General features: G+C 60.4%; 1 protein-coding gene across 1 annotated transcript; it reads left to right on the forward strand.

Annotated features, from left to right (window-relative positions):
- The first annotated feature begins 923 nt into the window (after positions 1-923).
- Positions 924-14293, forward strand: COL9A2 (collagen type IX alpha 2 chain). Its single transcript, XM_069875495.1, has 32 exons — positions 924-1026; positions 2835-2909; positions 3647-3682; positions 3777-3839; positions 5170-5223; positions 5435-5470; positions 5663-5686; positions 5832-5885; positions 6208-6261; positions 6501-6548; positions 6819-6875; positions 7297-7350; positions 7643-7696; positions 8410-8463; positions 8638-8691; positions 8780-8833; positions 8937-8990; positions 9210-9263; positions 9517-9570; positions 9736-9780; positions 9924-9977; positions 10308-10361; positions 10442-10495; positions 11079-11150; positions 11229-11264; positions 11460-11504; positions 11627-11659; positions 11950-12096; positions 12660-12714; positions 12795-12983; positions 13169-13246; positions 13543-14293. The coding sequence occupies exons 1-32, from the start codon at positions 955-957 to the stop codon at positions 13746-13748; spliced, it is 2073 nt and encodes a 690-aa protein (XP_069731596.1). The 5' UTR covers positions 924-954; the 3' UTR covers positions 13749-14293.
- Positions 14294-14808: the final 515 nt, after the last annotated feature.

A 14808-nucleotide genomic window follows, 5' to 3' on the forward strand; every position in this document is an offset into this window, starting at 1 on the left:
AAATTACCTAATTTTCCCAAAGCACCCCTGGTATCCTAGAAAGGATCCGGGCTCGGTAGCGGCACTGGGGCACGAGTAGGAACATCCCAGTGGCTCCATGAATGGCGAGGATCCCAATCAAGATGCTCTGCAGACAAGGTGCTCTCACCCGAGAACCAAAAGGATTTTTGTCCCAAAACATCAGGCTTTGAAACCAGCACTTCAAAGCTCGGAGTGGCTCTTGCTGCCGTCGGAGGAGCAGGGAGGGCAGGAGCCCAGCGGGGTCCCCCGTGCCAGGTTGGGATGTGGGGAGGAAGAACCCAAGAGTGATGTGGTCCCTGAGCAGAGCATCCCCATCCCAACTGGTCCATGTGCTGGGACGCACTGATGGACCCGTTTGCAGTGGCTGTCGCGGAGCCTTCCAGCCCTGCATCAGGAGGAGGAAGAAATCGCCAAGATGAATCATCCCCACGCTCCCCGGGAGCTGGGGGGCGGCTGCCAGGGAAGGCAGGAGATGGTGAGGAGGTGGGCATGGGGGGGAGCAGCTGATGACCCCTGGCATGGGTCCCCTTCCCATGTCCATGGGGACGTTTTCCAGTGGGGTGGATGCCCTAGGGGCTCATGGGGCAGCAATGGGGGCAGAGATGTGAGGAATCCCCCCTTCCCAGGGTGGCAACGACTGGTTCCCAGTACCAACCCCATGGTCTCACCATGCAGCCCCCCAGCTCATCCCCCTCCCCTCCCAGCCCCTTGTCTGCTCTAGAGCCCCTTGGTGCCACTTGTGCCGAATCCTCCACCACCGTCGCGCCAAACCCTCGGCACCGTCCAGCCCCAAATAACCACCTGAGCGGGGCGGGGGGCCGGGGCTCCATATTAATGAGCCCCCTCCTCCTCCTTGCCCTCCTCCTCCGGTGTCCAGCTGTGCAGTCCGGGCTGTGGCCATACCTGAGCGCAGCATCGCTCGGTGCCCTCGCCATGGCCGGCTGCTCCCCAAGTCTCCAGCTCTGGCTCTTGCTCCAAGCCTCCTGCCTCTGCTTGGCCCAGATCGTAAGTTCTCTGCTCGGTCCCGCTCGGTGCTGGGGTGGGATGGGGGCTGGAGAGGGGACAGAGCGGGGACAGTCCCCATTCCCCCCTTGCAGACACTCGCTCATGGTGCTGAGCACCCTTAGGACTTGTTGCTTATTTCCCCAGCTCCTTTTGCTCCCTTTTCCCAGGAAAATGGGGAAAGAGGTGGGGGTGGGAGCCGCCCCAAACCGGGACCCCCGTCCAAACCCACTGGGGACCTCTCGGTGCCAAAAGCTGCCTCCAGCCCCGTGGGACAGGGACAGGGCTGGGCTGCACCACTTGAAATTTGAGGTGCTTTTGCTCAACAAGTTTAATTTTATTTTCCCCTTGGGGCAGCACTGGGGGACTCTCCGTTGCCCTCCCGTTTCCTTCCCCAGCAGCCACCAGGTCTCCTGCCTCCCAGCACCTGGGAAAACTTTTATTTCCTTCTACTTCACTGGGACACCCTGTGGAGAAGGGCTGAGGGGGGCTGAGAAGGGCTGAGGGGGGCTCTGACCCTCCCAAGGCTGCCCTGGGGCTCGCCAAGGAGCTCTGGGGAGGGATGCCAGCAGCAGAGGAGCAGGAGCCGGGGGTCCCGGAGGGCTCTCCAGAGTCACCCTGGACAAAAGGATCAGGAAGGTGTCCCTCTGCTTGCTGTGAGCAGGGCAGGCTGTGCTCTCCCTGCGCTGCAACCACAAAAGTTGGATTTTTATAACAGAATAGAGAAAAATCTTCCCGAGCTGCCTGCCAGCGTGGACATCCTGGGTGCCGAGAGCTGGGGGGCTGCTGTCTCCCTAAACCAGCCCCCCGGGATAACCATGGGCTTGTGGTGGGGGGGTCCGGCTGGGGGAGCGGGCTCTGTGCGGAGCAAGGGGGATGTGGGAGCTCTTGGAACAAGGAACCATTTGGAAATCATCTGGGCAGGACAAAGGTGCCATTCAGGCTGCTCCAGGGTTCTCGCTCCCTCCTCAACTGCCGGATTCACTTCCAAGGCCAAGCCAGGGCTCCCCTGGTTCCGTGAGCAAACCAGCATCACCTCTCATCCTTATGCACTCACTTTAAAATAAATACACTTACTTTAGCATAAATAAACCTGGAAGGGCAGGGAGCCCCAGTGCCAGCCCCAGGCAGCCTGTCTGGTTTGCATTTCCAGGAACACCAGGGGTTCAATGTCCAGGACCGGAGTCTCTTTCCCCCAGACACTCCGTTAGGATAACAGAGATTTCTTTGCAAAGTTGCTCCTGTGCAAACCTCAGAGCCAGGGCCAGGCTGCTCCAGGAGCTCCCCCGCTGCCGGCTGAATGCGGCTTTTGTGCCATGCGGAGCGGTGCTGCGGGCAGCGAGCCAGCCTGGCGCAGCGGGGAGCGCGCCCATGGAGGGGCTCAGGGTCCCCGCTTCACACCAGGGCTTCAGGCACCTAAATCCTGCTGGTGCCTTTGGAAATCGTAGGGCTGGGCTTGCACCCCGAGCTGAGAGGGGCTCCTGCAAGCGCTGCCATCACCCCTCGAGACCCCGGTCCGGCTGGGCAGGGGTCCTGTGAGCAGCAGGGCAGGAGAGGGCAGTGATGGGGTACAAAGCAGGAAGGGGACGGGAAAATGGTCGTGCCAGTGTGGTGGGAGATTTCCTGGGTTTCTCCATCCATGCTTTTTGTGGGGGGCACAGGGGCGAGGGACAGAGCTCCAACGCCTTGGAGTTCTTGTTCCATCCCAGTTCTCCGGCAAGCGCTGCACCTTAGGCTCCCTCTGACACGCAGCATCTCTTGGGGTGCGGCTGCTCCTTTCTGATGTGGGTTCCATCCCTTCTTCCCCCCAGCGAGGGCCGCCGGGAGAGCCTGGTCCACGAGGGCCCCCCGGTCCCCCAGGAGTGCCAGGAGCCGATGGCGTTGACGTGAGTGCAGTGTGGCTGGGAACCTGTGCGGCTGGAGGGAGGGAGGGAAGGGGGGAACCTGCAGCACAAAGAGGGACATTGTGTTGGGGCAGTGGCTGGGTGGAAAGCAGGGGCTGCGGATGCTCTGTGGTTCCCGCGCCGTGCTGCTCCCAAGCTGGTGGAGATGGAGCATCCCTGGCTTTGCCAGTGGCCCCGGGCAGCAGTGACGGTGTCGGGGAGCTCAGATCCTGCACCACAGCTCCATCCCAGGATCCTCCTGACCACCTTGGGAACATGCTCTGAAATGCCTTTTGGGGAGCACAGGGAGGTTTGGGTGCAGGAGGCTTGGGGGACCCTGTCCGGGCAGCAGAGGTTGCTCAGGAGGGTTGGGTGCAGGGATCAGCCCAGAGATGCCCAGTGAGGAGGTGGAGCGAGACGTGTGTCCGAGGGCTGTGGGAGGCGGCTGGGGCTCCCTGAACAGAGGGGAGATCTGTGAGCCAGCAGAAAGAACCCTTTCTCCCAGCCTTGCCCCACTCCCCCATCCCCAGAGTGTTATTTTAGTGCTATTTATACCCAGCCCAGCCACAGCCCTCCCTCCTCTGTGCTGGCCCCATCCTGACCTGGCTGCTGTGTCCAGCCAGCATCTCATTCTGGCTTGGTGAGAGGGATGGGAGACACAGGTCCTGACCCCCTGTGCTGCTGGGCCTGGCTCAGGGGGGTGACAAACTCCTTTTTACCACCTTTTCCCCTTTCCCCAGGGTGAAAAAGGCCCTGCTGGAGCCCCCGGGTCCCCGGTGAGTACCCATGTCCCCATGCAGCTCGCTGATGGTCTTGCCCCTCCTCGAGAAGATACTTTAAACCTGCCTTCGTGCTTCTTCTCTTTTAAAGGGTGTCAAGGGGGAGCCCGGAGCCCCCGGTCCAGACGGGCCCCCAGGGAAGCCGGGCATCGATGTGAGTACCAACCTCCTGTCCCCATCCCTGGCTGTGGCCTCTGGCTCCCAGCAGGGTCTCAGAAAACTCCTCTTCTCCTCCTTTGGAGCCACTGCCCTGGCTCCAAAAGTACATTCCCCTCCCCCCCACACTGTGCTGGGAAAGCTGGGGTGCAGCATCATCACCCCTGAACGTGAAAAGGCTGCTGTCCCGAGCCCTGGGTCAGCTCTCATCTCCTCCAGAATCAATCTGGAGCAGCATCCTATAGCCACCCATCCATGTACAGGCATCGGTGACTCCCCCACTGTCTCCTCCCAGCAGAAGCCCGAAGGTGGGGGGCAGAAAGGGGCTGGAGATGCTTCCTTGCCCTGCCTTGATGTTGTGATGCTTGCTGGCCGGCTCCGAGCCCCACGCTCCCCCCTGGAGCAGCTGGGGTGTGTGGTGGGCAGGCAGGGAGGTTTGGGTAAGGATGAGGATGGCACGTTTAGTCGTTCATCAGAAGGAAACCCCAAATAGCAGGGTCCTCTTCTGTGTCTCTGTACGGCACTTCATGAAATTTTTTTGCGTTTTAGTTATTCATCAATAATGAATAGAATAGAATAGAATAGAATAGAATAGAATAGAATAGAATAGAATAGAATAGAATAGAAATGGAAAAATAAAATACCAGAAAAAAAACAGGAATAGAATAGAATAGAATAGAATAGAATAGAATAGAATAGAATAGAATAGAATAGAATAGAATAGAATAGAATAGAATACTGTCATTATAAGGGTGCATTATTCATCCAGACTAACCTGCCTGCAGAGGGGTTGGGCTCCTTGCAATATGCCCGTGAGCGGAGCCGTGCTGAGCGAGGGGCTCTGCACCCACGCCTGGCAGCATCCAGGAATGAGTCTGGGGGTGAAGCCCAAGCCGTCAGCTGCAGGGATCTGAGCCCTGGCACACACGCAGCCCTCGCCTGCGCCAGAGCTGGGGACAGGGAGAGCCGAGGACCGACCTGAAGTTGACTTAACAGGGATCAGGGATGAGCTGAGCTCCTCCTGTGCCTCTGCCAGGGCAGCTGTGCTGGATGTGCCTGCCAGTGCGAGGGTCCCTGGTGAGCCTGCTGTGGGGTCCTGGCTCTCGGGGGGCTGCAGAGCATCGCTGCGGGGCTCTCTGTGCCTCCAGGGCTTGGATCCAGGTGCAGCTGCATCTCCAGGTTTGCTGCGTGATGCACACCAGCAGGGACAAGCACAGTTGCCCCACTAACAACCCTCAGCCCCTCGTGATGGGAAAACCCTCAGCAAAAATACCTCTGGCTGGAGCAGGAGGGCTGGAAATAACATCCCACTGCCTCTCCTCTTGCAGGGTCTGATGGGAGCGAAAGGGGAGCCGGGACCCATCGGTGGGCCAGGACTTAAAGTGAGTGAGGGGCTGCTCTGGGGCTCCCACCATCCATCCTGGGACCAGCCCCATCGCTGCGGGAGGGATGCAGGAACTGGGGGTTGGAGTATTTGGCAACAAGGGGACACTGAGGCTGGGAGCAAGGAGGGATGAATTTTAGCAGCTGACAGCTTAAGGGGAGCATGCCCCCCCATTTTGGCTCCTGACGCTGTCTCTTCTGTCCTGGCAGGGCCAGCCTGGACTCCCAGGGCCACCAGGGCTCCCCGTGAGTATCTCCCTCTTCTGCAGATGCCTTTGATGCACCCACTCCCCAAACCGGGTGGGAGCAGAGCAGGGTCCCAGCCCCCTCGCTGCATCCCTGGCGGTGGCGTGGGCATCACCCTGCTTGCGGCAGGGATTCTGCTGCTTTGAGGGGGTTGGAGAATTCAGACCAACTGTGTCTTTCTTCTCGTTGTAGGGTCCTTCGCTGCCAGGACCACCTGTACGTGCCACGCTCACGGGGCTGTTGGGCGGCCGGGGACCCCGCTTGGGGTTGTACTGGGAGAGCTGAAATCTCAGCACCCTCAAAGAGGGGGTGGGGGGCTGGGGTGTGATCTCTGTCTCAGTGAATGTGTCTTCTCCTTAAGGGGCTTCCAGGCCAGGTTGGGCTTCCTGGAGAGATTGGAGCACTGGGACCCAAGGTGAGGGGTCAGGAGTGGATGCAGGAAAATCTCTGCTCCTTACACAAGCATCTGCTTCTCCACACTTTGGGGCTCCTGGGGTAAACAAGGACGACCCTATAACATGGGCAAGTGGGGTCCTACAGTGGGAATGGAGGGGTGAGGGACTCTGTGCCTCAGCCAGGTCCCCCAGCATCTTCCATCCCCTCCCAGCTCTGGGTCAGGGGATGCCCCGGCTGCTGCTGTGACAGCCTGGGTTCTGGTGCTTGATCCTCCCTCTCTCCACCAGCACCTGCTGCCTCCCCACCTCTAAATCTCCTTTCCTGGGGTTGATCTTTCCTAGGGCGACCCTGGACCTGATGGCCCGCGGGGTCCTCCAGGCCCTCCAGGGAAACCAGTGAGTATCCTGACGCGCAGAAACCCACATCCAGCCCACCTCCCCACTCACCAGCAGTTTCTGGAGAGGGGAAGAAGTCCCCCCAGCTCCTCAGTCCAGGGTGTGGGGCTGGGACTCGGGCTGTGGCACCCACCTCCTGCCCCGAGCCCTGCTCCCCTCCCTCCCCAAGGTGTCCCATTCACCTCTCCAAAATAGGGCTGGTATCAAACCGCAGATGCTGATGGTCTCCTCTTCTCCAGGGCCCCCCAGGACACATCCAAGGAGTGGAAGGCAGTGCTGATTTCTTGGTGAGCGCTGCCATTCCCTTGTCCCTCGGGCAGGGCTGCTGGAAGAGCACGTGCTGCCCTGCCCTGACATACAGCCCCAAGTGACAATTGGGGACTGGGGGCCAGGAGGAGCTGGGTTCCCAACCAAAACCACGCTGTGAGCAGTGGATTCTGTGTCACCACACACCTCGCCTTTGCTGTGTGGTGTAGGAGCCCGTCTTCCCCAGCGCGGCTCCTCCTCAGCCTCCGCGTCCTTTCCCAACTCAACCTGTGCTGCTTCTTCCCCACCAGTGCCCCACCAGCTGCCCGCCAGGTCCCAAGGGGCCCCAGGGACTGCAGGGACTGAAGGTAAGAGAGCCCTGGAGCTGCCAGGAACAAGAGGGACCATCACCTCCAGCACTTGGTGCTCGAGGAAAGGAGCATTCCCTGGTCTGGAGGCGCAGGGAGCTCAGGAGCATCCCTGGGTGCACAGGGCTGTGCGCACACAGAGAGCTCTGGGGGCAAAGGCGCTGGGGGAGATATCTCCTGTGGGTCCTCCTGCCAGCCCCTTCCTGGGGACGAGACCCCGTGCTGAAGCCCCAGACTCACTGCTGCTCACCCAGCTCCTCTGCTGCAAAACCCAGAGGGGGCTGAACCCCACTGCACACCCCTGGGCTGAGGGATGCTGAGCTCACGTCACCATCGAGCATCCCGAGGGGGTGTCCTGGGCAGGGTGGCTGTGGGGATGCTGCTCTATCCAGGGATACTCACCGTCTCTCTCCATCCTTAGGGACACAGAGGCCGTCCCGGTGCCCTCGGGGAGCCCGGCAAGCAGGGCAGGCAGGTGAGTGACATCTCTGGCAGCTTCCCAGCCAGAACCAGGAGTGTCTGCACCTTGGGGAGCTTGGGCTGGACCAGAGGGCTCTGGAGAGAGAAAGGGAGAAGCAAGAAGAGAGGTGGGAGAGGGAGGAGGGAGATTTGGGGCTAGGAGATGGAGTATGGGCAGGGTGGTCTTCCCACAGTAGCTCCCTGGGTGGGGGAGCTTGTCCCCATCCCCTGCTGCATCCCAGGTGAGGGGTCTTGGGTGCCCAGGGTGGTTTGTAATGCTCACTTGGCTCCTCTCCATCCTTCCCCAGGGCCCTAAGGGCGATGTTGGCGCCTCCGGAGAACAGGGAGTCCCAGGCCCTCCGGTAAGATATTTCTTTCTTTGCTGCTGTGCCCTCTGGGTGCCCAGGGGCTGGGGGTGGCTTGTTTACACTTGGCTGCAGCACCAGAGATGTGACACGTGTGTGTCCCTGCTCCTGGGCACTCACCACTGGGACAAGAGCAGAGCCTTCATTCCACCATTCTCCATCCTCCCAGCGGTGGAGCTGCTGCCGGGAAGGGTGGCAAAGCCACATCCCAGTGGAGATCTTCGTGTCCCAGTGGAGATCTTCCTCTCCATCCCCATCAGCTCGGGCACCTCGGTTGTTAGAACACAATAACATGCACAACTCACCCACCAGGGACAAATTGCTCATGAACCCTGAGCCCCCCTCACCCCACCTGAACCCCCAGCTCACCACGGGGATGTGGGGATTAGAGCTGTTTGAGCTCGCCGAGCGCTTTGAAGACGAAAAGCAATTAACCGGCCAAGTCCCTCAGTCCCAGAAAAGGGCAAAACCGCTTTGAAGCCACGAGCTTTTTGGTGGGGGCGGCAGCACCGGTTTGGGCTTGTTGCTGTTATTGAACCGACAGCTGGAAAGGCACCTGGCAGGGGGGCTGCAGAATTAGGACCGAAATACCTTGCGTTTGGCTAAACCGGCTGAGTTCCAGTACCGGTTTTTGCTTTAATTGCGGCTTCCCTCTGGGCTGCTCCTGGGGCCATTCCCAGCTAAGCCGGCTGTTGTTTCCTTCCCCGCAGGGACCGCAGGGCCTGAGGGGTTACCCGGGGATGGCAGGACCCAAGGGCGAGACGGTAAGCACCGCTGGGATGTGGGGCAGCGGGATGGTGATGCTTCCAGGAGCATCACTAACGCAGCTGCTTGGCCACCTCAGAGAACTGGATGCCGCCTCTTGCTGGTGGGATCAGACCTGGCTGGGGGCTGAGTTTGGGATGGGAGGAACTGACCCCCCCATGCTCTCTTTGCAGGGTCCTGCTGGTTACAAGGGGATGGTTGGCACCATCGGAGCAGCTGGGCGGCCAGTGAGTGCCCTCCCTCATCCCCAGGTGCTGCAGGGCAGGCAGAGGACCCTGCTCTTCGCTGCCCAGCCCCTGTCTTTCTCCCCTCCAGGGCAAGGAAGGTCCCAGAGGACCACCCGGGGTCCCTGGTGAGAAGGGAGATCTGGTAAGTAAACCACCTCGTTGCCCTTAACAGGCACCTCCCTCCCCAACTCCATCCCCTGCACCAAGAGGGCGGCTGAAATAACGCTTGTTCTCTCCTGCTCTAGGGTGGCCGTGGCATCAGGGGCCCCCAAGGAGACATTGGCCCCAAGGGGGAGAACGTAAGTCCAGCCAGCGGCACCCATGCCCGCGTCTAGGGCCAAGACCCTTGCAAGGAGAACATTTCTCTGCTCTTTTCGGGGCCATCCTGCACCCGTGCACCCTGGCTCAGCACAAGGCTGGAGCTTTCCTTTCCCTTCCCAGCTTTTTGTTGCCCCCACCAGGGGCCTTTCTGTCTCTCTCCGAGGTGTCAGATGGAGGGACTCTTCCCTCTTTTGCAGGGTCTCCCGGGCATCGATGGCAAAGATGGTACCCCGGGCATCCCCGGCGTGAAGGTGAGCTGCTGCGGGGAGGGCTGCCTGTACCAGCAGAGGGGAGAGGACACAATTCCTTGTACCAGTGCCTGCTGGAAAGAATTGGGGTGGCCAGAGGCGTAAGATCCTGGCCCGTGACGTGGCATCTCCTGGTGGAACGTGGCTGTCCCCAAGGGATCGTGGACAATGTTCCCTTTTGACTAGAAGTCCCTCGCTCCACCCCACATCTGGACCTTTCTCCACGGTGCAGTAACCTCCTCTCCATCCCTCGCAGGGCAGCGTGGGACAGGCTGGCCGCCCCGGGACGCCGGGACACCGGGGTCAAGCTGTGAGTACGAGAGGGTGGGAGCCACCCCCTGCCCTCCCCTAGCGGGTACCCAGCACCCCTGGGCTGTGATGGGATGCAGGGATGCTGCCTTCATGCTCGGAGCATGGGACGGGGTCGCTGCCTCCGGTGCCGTGCAGGGGTTTGATCCCAGCTTTGTTTCTGCAGGGCTTGCCGGGCCAGCCGGGAAGCAAAGGAGGCCCAGGAGAGAAGGTAGGTCTGGGGCAGCAGGGACTGGGTAGCCACCTCTGAGCATTCTCCCTGCACTCACCTGTCCTTCACGCTCCATCCCTGAGCCCACAGCCACGTCCCCACGTTCCCGTTGTCCTTGAACCGTCTCCGTCTCCTGTTTGCAGGGTGAAGCAGGGGCTCGGGGCCAGACTGGTGTCACCGGTGCCCCGGGGCAGATCGTAAGTATGGAGGCATCACCATGTTCCTCCTGGGCACAGCACGAGGGTTGTGCTTGCTCTCTTGTCTTTTTTCACCTTTCCTGTCAAACAGAAAGTAGAATTGGGCACTTTGTCTCCTCAGCACCCCCTTCCCTCTGCCCTGGCTGCACCTTCCTCACAGGGAAGACCCTGGAGACCCTTCTCCAACCCTGCATCCTCCTTGGCCACCAGATGCAGTGGCAGCAGGGAACAAGGAGAGGGTCACGCATCCCTCAGGGAAGGATGAGAGGCAAATAACAGCATGTGGATGTGAGAGAGGCAGCTGGCCTGGGGCTTTTTCTTCTCTTTTAGGGTGAACCAGGACCTCGGGGTGAGCAGGGACCGCAGGGTGTCCCTGGGATGAAGGTGAGTCCGGGCACTGCGGGGTTTGTGGTGCTGCCAGGAGCTGCCTTCTGACTCTGCTCTCTCTTGCTGGGTCTCTGCAGGGTGACCGGGGCGAGCGTGGCGCCGTGGGTCCCGCGGGCGAGCAGGGGAAGGCGGTGAGTCCACCCACAGCCGGGCTGGGGAGCGGGCATCGCATGGGCACAGCTCGGGGATGCTCAGCCGGGGGGTCTGGCTGGGGATGGAGGGGAGGGGGCAGCAGGGCTGCCCGCGTGCACCTCTCACTTTGATCGTAGCCGAGGTCTTTCCCGTGCCCCATCCCACTGTGCCTGGTGCCGGGGGGGGATGGATAAGCCATCGGGGCAAATAGTGCAGGGACTAATGATCCCAGGGCCATGCTGGGTTTGCAGCCCCAGCAGGACAGGAATCTCCTCCCAGCCTGGTGAGAGCAGGGAAGCTTCCTGGCCCCTATCAGAGGCTTTTCTGGGGTTGAAGATGCCTGTCAGAGACCCCCTTCCTCAGCGCAGCTCCAGGGGAGGCTCCTCTATCACTTTCTGCCCTGTTCCCCCGCAGAGGCTGGATTCAGGGCAGGCTGGGATGCCCCCCGAGCGGCTGGAGGGGATGGGGAGCTGCCCACACATCTCTGCCTCAGGGAGGATGCTCTGATAAGAGGCTGGGGGATCTTCCCACCACCTCTTCTCACTCACTTTTCTCTTATTCCTATGTTGCCCTGATTCCCAGGGACCAAAAGGGGAGCAGGGTCCACCGGGGATCCCAGGACCCCAAGGCTTGCCGGGAGTCAAAGGAGACAAGGTGACTGCTCCTGGTGGGCTGCGATGGGATCCAGGGAAACTGCGCTGAGCTGGGCTGAACCCCCTTTCCTTTCTGCAGGGCTCCCCAGGGAAAACCGGCCCCAAGGGCAACACTGTGAGTACATCACCCTCCTGCCCTGGCTGGGGAATCGCTGCCACCCGTGTTTAACCAGGCTGGCACCCACCGACACCGGGAACCTTCTCCATAAACACCCGTCCGAGTGCAGCGGGTGGAACGGGAGGGCAAACGGCTGCGGAGGAGGTGGGTGCTGGCAGTGAAGGGTCACGATTCTCATTGCTTTTCCTCCAGGGAGACCCAGGCGTTCATGGCCTCGCGGGGCTGAAGGGAGAGAAGGTGGGTCCATGCAGTTGGGTCCTGGGGGAGGCTGAGGGATGTGGGTCCCTGCCCCTGCTGGGGTCTCCTGCTCCTAATCCATCCTGCCCTCCCATCACATTTCTTGTGTCCTCTGTCCCCAGGGAGAATCGGGCGAGCCAGGACCAAAGGGACAGGTGAGCAAATGGGGGTTTGGGAGCAAGGGGCTCCCCGCACCCTCATTCTGCAGGATCCTCCTGACCGTGGAGGTGGTCCACGGAGCTGGTGCATGCTGCACACCGGCTGCCTGGGAAAGCATTTTCTCTGGAGATGGGATGCAGTGACCTCGTTCAGCCCCGGATTCAGGTTCAGACCCTGTTTAGGGTCAGATCCTGGCTGCAGTAGTCAAGACAGGAAGCCCTTGGGGTCTCGGGGAGCAGCCCTGAGAGCTCCCCAGTCCTGACGCCGCTCTCCATCCCCACCGCAGCAAGGCATCCAGGGTGACCTCGGCTTCCCCGGCCCCTCGGGAGATGCGGGCGCACCTGGCGTGCGAGGATACCCAGGACCCCCCGGCCCACGGGGACTCGTTGGGGAGCGTGGCGTGCCGGGGATGCCCGGCCAGCGGGGCGTACCGGTGAGTACCCAGTGCCCCCCAGCCCCTCCTCACCTCCTGCACCCATAGGTGCTGATCCGGGCACTGATGCCGGCAGCTCATTCAGCTTTACGGGTGAATCGCCTCCAGTCTTTTCTTAGTAACCAGCTCCTCTGGGAAACAGCCGCTGTTCGGCTCACGAGCTGCTGGTGCTCCCCCACGAGCTCTCCAGGAGGGCTGAGCTGGAATCCCATCTTTCTAGAAAAGAGGAGTTCTTTATTTCTCACTGTTATAGCACCAGCAGCAGGTTTAGCTCCAACACGTGCCTTTGCATCCTGTGCAGGGGATGGAGCTTTTCCATATAAACCTCATTATATAGTTGCAAAACGAGGCTGCAGAAAGGTAACACAGTGAGCAGGTTGCAGCACGAACCAAGGCTGGAGCTCTTGTACCAAGACTGGATGGGAACCAAAGAAGGGTGGGAAGGTGCCATCAGGTGCAGGGAGGTGCTGTGGACCTGGGGATGGGACCAGCTCTGGTGGTGCAGATGGGGCTGGAAGGAGCACTCTCCCTTTACTGCATGTCCCTCTTCTCACCGCTGGCAGGGCCGGGATGCTGGGGACCAGCACATCATCGACGTGGTCGTGAAGATGCTGCAAGGTGAGAGGGTGAGCAGGGCGCTGCCAGCCGGGCAGCTGCCTCCGCATCCCATCCCACACCGGCCTCTCTCTGCCCTACAGAGCAGCTGGCGGAGGTTGCCGTCAGTGCCAAGAGAGCTGCCCTGGGTGGAGTTGGTGCCATGGGACCCCCGGGACCCCCCGGTCCTCCAGGGCCACCCGGTGAGCAGGGCCCACACGGACCTATGGGACCTCGAGGCGTGCCTGGAATCCTGGGTGCTGCGGGGCAGGTCGGCAACGTAGGACCCAAAGGTAGGTGGTTGGGTGGCCGTACCCCGCACCGCAGCGGGGAGAACCCCTCCTGGGCTAGATCTGCCTCCTCCTGCCATGCTCGACCCCCAGCTCCATCCCTGAGCAGGGGCAGCCCCCTCTCCTCCTCTCAGCCCCCCGTTTCCCACTCCAGATCCAGAGTCCTTCCCCTATTTCTTCCCCTGCAGGAAAGCGCGGAGAGAAGGGCGAGCGAGGAGAAACTGGCCACGGCCACCCGGGCATGCCAGGTCCCCCCGGGATCCCAGGTAAGCGGGTGCACAGTGGCGGGTCCCCGTGTCCCTTGATGTGCCCAGCAGTGGCTCAGGACCTTCTAGCCCATCCCTGCAAAACCTGCACAGGTTCATCCCACCTATCTCCATCTCCCAGCACGCTCTGTTGCCTCCTCTCTGCCTGCTGCTTTCTTGGCCTCTCGGATCTGCTCACTCGCCCCATCCGCTAACGCATCCCCATCCTCCCCAGCAGCGTTTCCCATCCCTGGTCCCTTCTCTGCTCCAGCAAAGGCTGAGCTCAGCACCCACTGATGGCCTCGCTTCCCTCGCAGGTCTCCCTGGCATCCCTGGCCACGCGCTGGACGGCAAGGCTGGGGAGCGGGGGTTGCCAGGCTCTCCTGGCGAGGCCGGCCGCCCGGGTTTGCCGGGTCCCGCTGGCTTGCCAGGATTTTGCGAGCCGGCCGCCTGCCTGGGAGCCTCGGCGTACGCTGCCGCACGCCTGACGGAGCCAGGAGCCGTCAAGGGACCCGTGTACTGAGGAGGCACCGCAAACCCTCACGGGGCTGGCAGCAACGAGACCAGAAAACTGCAAATCCATAGGGAGCGACCTCTGCTCGTCGCGGGTGTGGAGGGCGCTGGGCTTGGGGCACCCACGGGAGGGGAATCGCCGCCTTGGGAATTTAATTTGGTGTAGGTATCACCCCCAATCCCACAGCCCAGGGGACGGTGGAGAACACAGAGAGGTCACCCCGAGTCCTGTCGTCGTTACTGGGGTTCATTCCCTGCCCCCTCTGTCCACGCCCAGCTCCCTGTGCCCTTCCCAAAGAAATAAATTGTCTTTTCTACAAACACTCTCACTCTGTTATGTTCTGCTTGGTGTGAAGTGGCTCATTGCCGATTCTCTTTTTGTCCCCCCTCCCTTATTTTAAGAACAAAAATTGTGGTTCGATTATTTAAGAGACTCGCCAAACGCAGCCTCCCCCACTGCTGGGCACTCCGAGCTGTAAATCTTTGTAAAATAGGATTATTTTATAACTATGAGCAGAAAAACCACCACTTTTTTTTTTCAAAAAAAAGGGACAATAAAAATGAGATGGATTGTTAATTAAATGAAATGATGTGTTGATTTCTTTGAATCAAACCAGGGCTGCACTCGCAGGGATTTATGATTTGAGGGCTGAAGTTCATTTTTCTGTTATTTCAAGCCCCTTATTGAGTGTCTCAATCACTCGTTCCCATCCCTGGGAACAATTTCAGACTCTCAGTAAGTTCCTTAAGCAAAAACTCCTTTTTCTCCTCTTGCATCACTGCAAACACAGAGGAATTTGCCACCCTCGAGCCACCCGTGACAGAGACTCAGAAAATTCACCGGCAGCGCTTCGGGCACCTTCAAACGAGGCTGATTCCAGCCGAGTCCCCTCAAAAGCAAGTGGGCCAGAAAACTATTAGCAGCATTGCAAAGGGTATTGATCTCTTTAATAGTTAAAAGGGAAGCCCAGGGCTCTAACCAGATCCGCAGGTGTCTCTCTCATTATTACATCGACAGCAGAAAGGATTAAAGCTGGGCAGCAGGAGCGGTGGCGCTTCGCTTTGTAAGA

Source organism: Phaenicophaeus curvirostris, chromosome 23 (assembly GCF_032191515.1).
Source record: "Phaenicophaeus curvirostris isolate KB17595 chromosome 23, BPBGC_Pcur_1.0, whole genome shotgun sequence".
NCBI classification, from domain to species: Eukaryota; Metazoa; Chordata; class Aves; order Cuculiformes; family Cuculidae; genus Phaenicophaeus; species Phaenicophaeus curvirostris.

Bases quoted from the DNA above. Each gene is read 5' to 3' on its own strand.
- COL9A2 (XM_069875495.1), top strand. From the start codon at position 955: ATGGCCGGCTGCTCCCCAAGTCTCCAGCTCTGGCTCTTGCTCCAAGCC. The intron at 2,910-3,646 runs GTGAGTGCAGTG...CCCTTTCCCCAG, and splicing joins CAGGAGCCGATGGCGTTGAC to GGTGAAAAAGGCCCTGCTGG. The intron at 11,265-11,459 runs GTGAGTACATCA...CTTTTCCTCCAG, and splicing joins CCGGCCCCAAGGGCAACACT to GGAGACCCAGGCGTTCATGG.